Source organism: Chiloscyllium punctatum, chromosome 15 (genome assembly GCF_047496795.1).
Source record: "Chiloscyllium punctatum isolate Juve2018m chromosome 15, sChiPun1.3, whole genome shotgun sequence".
Classification (NCBI taxonomy): Eukaryota; Metazoa; Chordata; class Chondrichthyes; order Orectolobiformes; family Hemiscylliidae; genus Chiloscyllium; species Chiloscyllium punctatum.
In genome coordinates this window covers 28,901,426-28,913,004 of record NC_092753.1, presented here as the reverse complement: position 1 = coordinate 28,913,004, position 11,579 = coordinate 28,901,426, and the positions used below count along the sequence as shown (strand labels likewise).

Here is an 11,579-nt window from a genome sequence, read left to right as displayed (position 1 = left end):
TGGCATCCTTTCAGCTTTTAAGCTAGCAGATAGTTTGATTTATTTTAAAAAGTTATCGATCTCTACCAAAGTTGTAACAAATTTTTCAAAACATCAATGAAATTATTAGATAAAATGTGTGTATCAGCAATTGGGATGCAACAGTAACATGATTTAAATTGATAGTGAAACAGCTAATGGACTGCTTGACGCTTACAGATTTAAAAAGTAAATTGTGGACTGAACAAATCATGGCAAACTGTTTATTCAGCATAAGCATGAAACTAGTTTAGAAACGTGGACAGTAATAGAGTGATAAAAGCTCATGTTGGTTGAGAGTTCTATTTCTCCAGCATGTGAAGTGGAAAATATTGTAGCATGCTCATGTTATTTCTGTGATATAAGGATCTGCTGATATCTAGGAGAAAGCATGCAAATTAAAGAGGAACAGATAGTAGTGTGTAGATAGTGTCATAAAGTAGGTCATATATATGTATACACTACAAAACTTAAGCAGTATAAACTAAAATAGGTGTCAAAAAGACTGTGCTGAAATGGAAATACCTGCAAGAATCAAATGAAATTACAGTGGAAGATGCAAGATAGCAATGACCTAGGCCTTAATGCCAATGAAGCTATGCCATGGAAGGAATTTCAAAGGTATTCGGAATTTGAAAATTGGAGAGAACTGCAGAAGCATCATGTTTCTCTTATTATCTATGATTTGCGCATGTTACATTAAGATATCCATTCACACTAATTAAGTACTAACACATCTGACAGCCAAACAGATAAATGTATATTCCAGATTTTTTTTTATTTTCAGGAAGAAAACTTGTATGAAAAACTAATTTTTAATTTGAGAATATTGTTTCTCCACTGAAGCGGACCTTCTGCGTACCATCTACACTCTTCGTAAAGACAGCCTAGCTGTTTTCAAAGAACATTGTATGCAACTAATTACTGCTACTATCTCCAGGTGGGGCAAACACCCACACTTAAAAACATCTTCAGCACATCTAAACAACACCAAAGATGAGGAAAGTAGAGAGATCTTAGAGCCCTCGTGAAAAATATTAGTGGTGGTAGCCGAAATTCAGACACTTGATATATATTGACGCTTGACAATTCTGTGCCATTCCAAGTTGCATAGAAATACAGAATTCATTAGGAGTGTAGTAGAATTCAACACCTTATTAAGTTATTTACCTGTTTTACATGGAAGGTAATGTGGCTAATATGGAACAGTCAAGAACATCCAAGTCTAGATTGCTAGTTTCAAGTGATTGACATCCTAGAACAACAGTTCTCTATATTGTACTTTATCACTGAACAGACTCAGCATTGAAAACACTCAATTTTTCTAGGCAAATTCAGCTTTGAATATCCTAAACTCTTACAGGGCTCTTCCTCCTTTTGATTTGTTTAACAGTACCTACCAGACTGTGCACTAAAATCTACGTTTTACATTAGAGGACTTATTGTAGATGTGAATGAGGTTCAGCTGCAAGCTCTCTAAGACTGAAGACATATTGTGTAACAGTCACCGTAAACAAGGAGACGCGTCTGATGGAATGGTAACTATTTTTAAATTCAATAAGTACAGACAATGATGCCCTGCACTGGAGACATCATCAACTAGAAAATACTTCTGTTTTTGCAGTTATTGAGATGTGTGTCACAGGTTGTATGTGCAAAAATAAAATTGAATTCAGTTACCATCTCAAATTTAATGATTTGCAATAAAGTGTTAATCTCTTGAGATAGTCTGTATTGGTATTGCCAGGTATCTGTGGCATAAACATATTGCTCATTGTGTACTTGTTATTGACTGAGTAACTTGCTATGGAGATTGGATAATACATAAAGAAAGACATGCAAATACCAGAAGTACATTAAATTGTATGTAAAATTTATAACCGATACAAATTATGCTTATGAAATACAATGTTAAATACAACTTTTTTAATGAAGTATTAGAGCTCAAAGTTTTCTTCTCAGAGGAACCAAGATCAGGCATTTGTCTTATACTGTATCCCATGTGTCTGTTTGCACAAGAGTAAAAATTGCTTTAGTGCCATTACAAAGTACTTTAGCACCAGCATGCCAAATGAGGTAAAACAATGGAAAGATCAAATAAAGATGTTCTTTGTGTCTTATCGAATTCATTTTTCTGATGAATTCATAGAAATTTCACTTTAATTATTAAATATAAACTGAACTGTAGAACCTACCAAGTCTCCAAGCAGAGCTATCAGTGTTCAGCTGCACATCAATCAATTTCTTTGTAATTTCTCTGTACTGAAAACCTGTGATTGACAGGTTCATCCCCAAAGTACTTTGCTCTTGTTCAATTTGAAACTTTGCTCTGTACTCTTGTACCTTTTCCTCACTATTTAATAAGGGAGTATGAACCAAAATATTCTGCTTTTTCTCTGTTTTGGCTCTCATTGTGAACACATTCTCAGTTTCAGAGATAGCAGAAGTGATCACATTTCTGAAGGCAAGACACTCTTGCTCAAGAGCACACCCCAACATGTCCGCAATTTGATCTTCAGTCCCAGCACTAACGTGGGTTACCACACAACCCTGTGGAAGGATTTTAATTAGGCCATGAAGAAACATCAGCAAAAACGATTGGTTTCTGTGAAGAAAAAAAGAAACAAAATTAATTGAGGTGACACACATATTAGCAACATTATTGTTTGAACTAAATTTGTATTTATGCAACTCTTTTTATGGCCTCAGGAGAACACAAAATCTAGTTCAGCCAAGCAATATATTGTCTATTGAAATATTGTCACTTGTTTCGTAGGCAATTTGTAAACAAGTCCCATGAGCACCACATGAGAGATGTTTTGGTGCTGTTGGCTGATGAATCAGTATTGCCCAGGACTCAGGAGAATGCCTGCTCCTCTTCAAAGTACCATGGGATTATTATTTTTCCCTTACATGCACCTGAATAGGGAGATACAGCCTCAATTTCACAGCTCATCTGATAAACAGCACATATAATAACAGAAGGACTGTCTTAGTATTGAAGTTATGACATGGAGGTGCCAGTGTTGGACTGGGATGGACAAAGTTTATTTTAGTATTGAAGTGTTAGCCATGAAAATATGTTCAAATCCTGGATTAGGATTAAGCATTAATCTTCTGACAGTTTTAGAACTAAGGGTTTAGAGGGCACAATGGTGGCCGGTGTAAGGGTAAAATGGTTACCTCAACAACAAGGATTCTCAACTTAATTGATGTACAATGGTTATGCCAAAAATAAAGCCATTGATACAATAAATTTGTTTTGCAATAAGTGTCCTATTCAATGGTTTTTAAAGAAATATTATTTTACATTTCAAGGGCACATAAAAGAAAATGGAAGCATATTTAAGATTTAGAAAACTGAAATCAAATAAAGCTCTTGAGGAGTATAAAGGAAACAGAAATGTGCTACAAGAAGCCTTAGAATATTCTTGGAAAGTAGGATGAAGGAGAATGCAAAGGCATTTTATACATTTATTAGGAGCAAGAGGGTAACTAGGGAAAGGATAGATCCATTCATGGACAAAAGAGGGAACCTATGTATTGAACCAGAGGGATGAGGTAAGGTACTTTGCATTGGTATTCACTAGGGTGAAGGACGTGGATGATGCTAAGATTAGGGAGGTTTATGTTAATATTTGGGGCATGTCAATATTAATGAAATGGCGATATTCAGTAAATTGAAAAACATTAAGGTGGATAAGTCCCAGGGCTTGATGGGATCTATCCTAGGTCACTGAAAGAGGCAAGGGAGAGATTGCTGGGAACTTTACAGAGATCTTTGAATCCTCTTCTGGTCCTTGGAGAGGTCCCAGAAGACTGTAGAATAGCCAATGTTGTTCTTTTATTTAATTATAACACAGATAATCCAAGAAATGATAGGCTGGCAAGCCTAAATCGGTGGTTGGGAAATTACTGAAGAAGATTCTCAGGGATATGATTTACTCACATTTGGAAAATAATGAACTTATTAGGATCGTCGGCATGGCTTTATGCTGGGGAGGTCTTGTCTCACAATGTTGATTGAGGTTTTGACAAAGTGACAAAAATGTTTGAGGATAGAGCAGTGGTTAGGTTGGTCCAGAAAATTATGCTGCACATCGTATACATTTTGCATGCAATATTCCCCATACTTACGGAAACCGGCTATTTGGTCCAACAAGTCCACATCAACCCTCTGAAGAGAAACCCACTGCTCTACCCTATATTTACCCCTGACTAATAACACTATGGGCAATTTAGCATGACCAATTCACCTGACCTGCACAGCTTTGGACTGTAGGAAAACATCGGAGCAGCCGGAGGAAACCCACACAGACTCGGGGAGAATGTGCAAACTCCACACACAGACAGTCACCCAAGGTGGGAAGCGAACCCAGGGCACTGGCGCTGTGAGGCAGCAGTGCTAACCACTGAGCCACCATGCCATCCTGAGTTGTGGCATGGATAGTGAGGAAGGTTATCAAAGGATACAACAGGGTATAGATCAGCAGGACAGCAGGGCAGAGAAATGGCAGTTGGAATTTAATATGGACATGTGTGAGGTGATGCATTGTGGAAAGTATACTCTTAGGAGCAATGATATACAAAAGGATGTTGGGTGCAAGTCCATAGCTAGTTACCAGTGACAACACAAATGAATAAGGTGGTAAAGGTGGTGTACAGCTAATGAAAGGCTTATGCCTGAAACATCGACGCTCCTGCTCCTCGGATGCTGCTTGACCTGCTGTGCTTTTCCGGTGCCACACCTTTCGATTCTGACTCTCCAGCATCTGCATTCCCCACTTTCTCCTAGCACTGAATCTAAGAGTTGGTAAGTCATGTTGCAGCTGTATAAAACTTTAGTTGGGCCACACTTGGAGTATTGAGAGTGTGCAGTTCTGTCCCCACATGATTAAGGACATGAAGACTTTAGAGAGAATGCAAAAGAGTTTTACCAGGATGTTCCTTAGAATTGAGTGTACTAGCTATAAAGTAGAGGTTGGACAGACTTGCATCGTTTTCAATAGAACATATCAGGCTAAGGGATAACCTGATAGAAGCATACAAAATTATGAGAGGCATGAATTGGTTGGATAGTCAGTCTTTTTTCCAGGGTGGAAGTTTCAAATGCCAGGTTTAAGGAGAGAAGGAAAAATTTTAAGGGAGATGTGTAAAGGAAGTTTTTCATTCCCCCACATAGAGTGGTAGATGCCTGGAACACGCTGCCAGGGGAGATGGTAGAAGCAAAGTTTAAGAGATATTTAGACAGAAATACGAACAGGCAAGGTGATAGACTGAGATGGACTGTGCGCAAGCAGGCGGGATCTGGAACAAAGAATCTATACAGTGTGGAAACAGGGCATTTGGACCATAGAGTCCACACCGACCCTCCAAAAACTATCATCCCTACTCTTTTCCTGTAACCCTCCACTTCCCATGGCGAATGCATTTACCTACACATCCCTGAAAACTATGGGTAATTTAGCCAATCAATCTACACATCTTTGGAATGCGGGAAGAAACGGTGCACCCACAGGAAACCCACACAGATATAGGTAGAATGTGCAAACTCCACACAGACAGTTACCCAAGGGTGGAATCGAACCTGGGTCTGAATCATCCTCAGTGCTGGCATCATAGTCAGCAAACATGAGGTGGGCCTGTTCCTGTACTGTACTATTTGAAAAAAAATCTGAATAATGATTGGGTGATTACTCTAATTTTGCCATTTAACCTATTTTTCTAATCAACCTGTTCAGACAAGGTATTACCCACCTCTGCAGCAGGTGGGACTTGAATCTGGGCCTCTTGGTACAGGGGTAGGGACACTGCCACTCTACAACAAGAGGACCCCAATTACTCATTTTACTTGATTTTAACAAGTCAGCCAGCTGAACATCACAGAATGAGTTCCCTTATTGGACCAGATTAACAGCATCAATCAGCAAGCCCTGACTGACATAAAAAGGGTGAGTCTTCCCCCTCCAACTCTATTTTGATTTAGTCCCTACCCTCCCCTTCACACAGCATTGCCCTTTGATGTGAAGGGCAGTGCTTGTCACTGGCCACTCGGGTGTTTACCTATGTTCCCGATGGTGGAAATTGAATAAAGATTCGTACACCTTGTGTCTCTCACTGTGTCTCACACCTAAACACACACACCATGGGTGCTGGGGAAAAATAAGCACTACGGCAGTTAGGCAGTAGTGTGGGGTAAAAAAAGAAATATAACCAGGAGATTCACACAGCATTGCCCTTTGATAAAAAGAAGAAAAAGGGTGAGTGTCAGACTGACATTCTAGTGCCTGACACTGTATGAGACAGGACTACATTCAAGAACTGTTCATGTGTCAATAAAGGATGACTTGGTGACATGATACCGGTCTCTTTGGAGTTATTTTAGTATTTATGGATTCAGTTGTCATCAAAACTGAATTTGAAGGAAATATAACCATCATCTGAACCATGCAATGAGATTAAAATTATTTTTATGTATTATTTTACATTGTACATAAAGTAAGCTGGTGCAATTTCATTCCGCTTCTCATTTTCTCCTCTCTCAGCAGGTGCTAGATGTGTAATAACTGGAAGGCTTCTCGATGTTGACATATAATGAGATCTGTTCTGCGGGACTGATACAACTTCATTGCTGCAAATTTACTTACAAGTGATCTCTTGAAGATTTATATAAAATCATTTTGAACTCTCCAATGGTGAGCTAACAACTGATAAAGACAATTTTGATGCAGAAAGGATAAAATACATACCTGCAAAGCACTGTTAAAATTCCTTGGAAAGGATTTTGTGGATGCCAATTAAATAGAATACCCTGTAGAGGTCCACCTTTAGAACACAATAGATATTCTGGGCAGATTTTCAAAGGATCACACTGCATTGAACCCAACAACCAATCTTTCACCCGAGTCAGAGTATAATCAGGAGAAAATATTCGGAATGATGACCTTCGAGATGTAGCTACAGTGCCATAAAAATCTTCTACTGCATTGTCTACACAAACAATAAGATAAAAAAAAGAAAATAAAATTTCTGGTAACCTGCAGGAAAATGTCATGTAAAATGATAGTAAATATTTTATTAAAATATACCTTTTTTTTTAATCTACAACATATTAAAAGATAGATCATTATAAGAAACTACATCCTGGCTAAAACAAAATTATATTTTAAAGGACTACAATTGGACTTGCCTGAAGGCTTCTTCTTAAAGTAAATCCCAAAATAAAATTTTATTTCCTCAGATAATTTTCTTTTCTGTATAACCCACAAAAATGAAAAGAAACAGAGACATTCAAGGTAAAATATACTTATATTAGCTACATGCGAAGCTGCACACACAGAAAATGTCATATGATTACTTTTGACAGGTGATTCCGGATTGACCCACAACACCCCACAGTCCGAGATGCACTTCAGGTTTCATTCAAGGGAAAAAATGTCATATTCCAATCATTTCAAATCAGGAAACAGAAGTGAAAATACAGATGTTCATAACAAATGTTATTAATAAATGTTCATCTTCATAACAAATTAATCGTGTTCTAATGATGAAACTCATCCATCATAAGAAAAAGTTTTCCTCTCTTCTACTTATTGCTCATCAGATGAATTATTGTACACAAAAAGGCCATTCAGACTATGGTGCAAGCTTTTCAATTCAAGCAATTTGTTATAATTTCTTATTTTCTAATTCTAATTCACATTGCCAACAGCCACTGTTTCATTTACCGATCTAGATATAGACAAAGTGATCTTACAGAGTGACATGAGTTTTTCTATATCTTAGAATCTTTCTATATCTTTAGAATGTTTCCATTTCAGAAGATGGGACAAAAGTCATACTCAAAAGAGTGAATTGGTATTGGCTTACTTCTAAGGTAGAAGGATGCCACAGGATATTTTCTTCTGCAAAGTAAATGTTGAAGATCAGCAGGGGCCCAAAAAATCTAAACTTTTTACTCTCTATACAGAAGCTGATTAACTGTTTGTTTCAGGAGTTATTTCTGCGGCCTTCACATATGGCAGATGACTAAGAAATTTTAGAAATTAGCAAGAATAATGGACAGAAAAAGACACAAAAGATGGTAACTGATTCATGGTACTCTTCTATTATTCTTAGACTGGGAAATATTAGATCATCTTTGAATTTTGGGATGCAAGGTTCAACAGGTATACGTTTTACCTGATGTCCTTGAATAGACCCCACTTATAAAGAAGTTTAGTGTGGCAACTATTGGAGATATTGTGAAAACTAGGATGAAAATCAATATTCCCAGATACTTCAAATAGATAGACATCTTTTCAGATTTAAACAATAGTATTGACCACAATACCATGGTTTGACAAGGTGAAGAGAGAGATTTTCCTTATTGGTGTAAATAAAGCTGTACAAACCAATCCCAACCATTATCCAAAAATAATTTTGACCAAAAGAAAGGAATGCAGAAGTAGGCCATTCAACCTTTCTATCCTCATATTCAATATGATTATGGTTGAGCATCCAACTCATTTGAATACACACTATTGAAGAGAAGACAATCAACTAGAAATGGAGCGCTAAATCTTCATTACACTGATAAAATATTAAATGGATGTTAATGACATCCAGTTAATTTCAAGATTTGTCAGTGAATGGGAAAGACAGATTACCACAACTACACTGCAATTATTAATGTGTTGCAAAATATTTCATTTTGGCATGAACACAGTACAGCAGCTCTGTTCTAGGATCATCAGGTGCTGTTCAAATACTTTGCAAGTTAACTCACTGACTGACTTCAAAGACCAGTGTTGCTGTAATGAAATAAAAATGTCAAAGGATCTATGCTGTTCAGAGATGAAACTTTGTATAATTAAATTGATGGTACAAAACACACTGTTTTTATCACTGCACAACCGTGTTAATACAGAAATCAACTACTGTTGAATCAAATTGCGTGCAATATTACAACTAAATTAATATTTAATGATATTAAATTTAGAAAAGCAAAGCAATATAACAGTGACTACAAAGTCAGAGTCAAACATTTCAGTGAACTCATGTGTGGATCAAGGAAAATGCAATGCATTTCTGTCTGATGCATTGTGGTAACATAGGACAGAAAATAATCTACAGCTTTGCAACAAAATGAAAATGGCAGTAGCAGTTAGTGAAATGAAAAGCTCCCTGAAATACATATTCTTTCTGAAATATTTTCCCTTTCTGAAATGAGAACAATGGAGATATCCCCAATTAGTTACAGTTGTAGCTAGCAAAAAGAAAGATGGTTCTTGTTCTTTGAGGCTAATCATCCCAGCCTTACAATAGCTCTGTTGGATTGTTTCAGTCCAAACATCTTCAATTGCTTTGTCAATAACCTTTCCTTTATTGTAAGATGCTTGTTAGAACTTAGCTGGAGGATTGTGTACATATGTGGGTGCCACGGAAAGATCTGAATGCATTGGAAAGAGTGCAGATTCTCAGGAATGGGAAACTTCAGATAGGAGAATTGATTGAATAAGTTAGGACTGTTCTCTTTGGACAAAAGGTTAAAAGACAATTTGATAGAGTTTTTCAAAATATGAGTTTTGTCACAAAATCTGAACACAATAGATATGGAAAAGATGCACGCACTCAAAAGGAATGAGTGCACAAGGACATAGGTTTAAAGTGACGTGCAAAAGAAGCAAAGGTAATTTAGAGAAAACCCTGTTTCACACAGCAAGTAGTCAAGGTATAGAATGCACCGTCTAGAAATGTGGAGGAGGAAAATTCAATTGAGGCATTCAAGGTGGTACTGAATGATTATTTGGATAAAAAAAAACTTGCAAGTGTATGGGGAGAAAGTAGAAAACTGCTTCAAAGTAATGAAATTTGCTCAAACAGCCAGTGCAGGCAAAATGAGCTGAATGGCCTTCTTCTGCGCCTTAGAACCACCAAAAATCAGTATCTGGAAGATATCACTGATCCACAATTGATCAACCAACCAAACAAACACTGTACCCACATCTGCCACTTCCTCAGGAAGTTCATTGTACACATGAACCACCCTCTCTATAAAAGAATAGTCTTTTATGTCTTTTTTAAATCTCTCTCCTCTCACCTCAAAAACGTGCTCCCTAGTCTTGAAATCCCTCATCCTAGGGAAAAGATATCTACTATTAACTCGATCTATACCTCTCATTAATTTATAAACTTCTATCAGGTTGCCTCTCAAGCTCCTATGCTCCAGAAGATAGTCCCAGTCTATCAAGCCTTTCTTCATAACTACAATCTTCCAAACAAGGCAACATCCTCATAAATCTCTTCAGAACATTTTCCAGCTTGATAATATCCTTCCTATAACTGAGCGACCAGAACTGGACACAGGTATTCTAGTAGAGGTCTCACCAATGTCCTGTACAACCTTAACATGATTTCCCAATTCTCAAAGGACTGAGCAATGAAGGAAAGGGTGCCAAACACCTTTTTAGCTATCCTGCCTATATGTGACGCAAACTTCAAAGAATTATGTACCTGCACTCCTAGGTCCCTCTGTTCGGCAACACCACCCAAGGCTCTACCACTAATTGTGTATGCCCTACTCCTAGTTTGTTGTACCAAAATCGAATACCTCGCATTTATCCAGATTGAACTCCATCTGTCATTTTTCAGCCCTTTGAGCCATGTGATCAAGATTCCTTTGTAATCTTAGAAAACCTTCTACACTGTTCACGTTGCCACCAATTTCAGTGTCATCCACAAACTAACCATGCTTTCTATACTCTCATCCAAATCATTTATATAAATGACAAACAAAAGAGGACCCAGAACAAATCCCTGTGGTATATCACCTATCACAGATCTCCAGTCGGAAAAACAAACCTTCAATATTACTATCTCTGCCATTATGTATGCAATTGGCAAGCCCACCCTGAATCCCATGTGACCTAACTTTGTTAATTAGTCTACCATGCAGTATCTTGTCAAAGACTTTACTAAAATTTCTACTGCACTGCCATCATCAATCTTTTTGGTAACTTCCTCAAATAACTCAAACAAGTTTGTGAGACATGATTTTCCTTGCACAAAATCATAACGACTATCCCAAATCAATTTTTGCTTCTCTTAAATGTCCATAAATCCTATCTTTTATAATCACTTCCAATAATTTACCCACAACCCACATCAGACTCACAGGTCTACAGTTCCCAAGTTTCTCCTTGCAACCTTTCTTAAACAGATGTACAACATTAGCCACCCTTCAGTGATCAGGCACTTCACCCGTAGTTATAGATTATGCAAATATTTCTGCAAAGGGTCTCACAATTTCCTCTGTTACTTCTCACAATGTCCTGGGATACATTAGATCAGATCCCAGAGATTTATCCACCTTTATATACTTTAAGACCTCCCGAACTTCCTCTTCTGTAATGTGAACTTGTTTTAAAACATCAAAGTTTATTTCTCTGTATTCTCTAGACTCCATTTCTTTCTCCGCAGTAAAATATGATACAAATTACTCATTTAATACCCCTCCTATATCCCGAGGTTCAACATAAAGATGACCTCCTTGATTTTTAACAGGCCCCACCCGCTCTCTA

General features: G+C 37.3%; 1 protein-coding gene across 4 annotated transcripts in view; it reads right to left on the bottom strand.

The window, feature by feature from the left end:
* Positions 1–777: 777 nt before the first annotated feature.
* fancb (FA complementation group B) overlaps positions 778–11,579 on the bottom strand; it is a 41,225-nt gene continuing 30,423 nt past the window's right edge. For all 4 annotated transcript variants that reach the window (XM_072584831.1, XM_072584832.1, XM_072584834.1 and 1 more), the window contains exons 8-9: positions 6,768–7,008; positions 778–2,623 (exon numbers count right to left, since the gene is read on the bottom strand). In XM_072584831.1, coding sequence (XP_072440932.1) covers positions 2,185–2,623; positions 6,768–7,008 — 680 coding nt within the window. In that variant the 3' untranslated portion in view covers positions 778–2,184. The remainder of the gene's footprint in view (positions 2,624–6,767; positions 7,009–11,579) is intronic.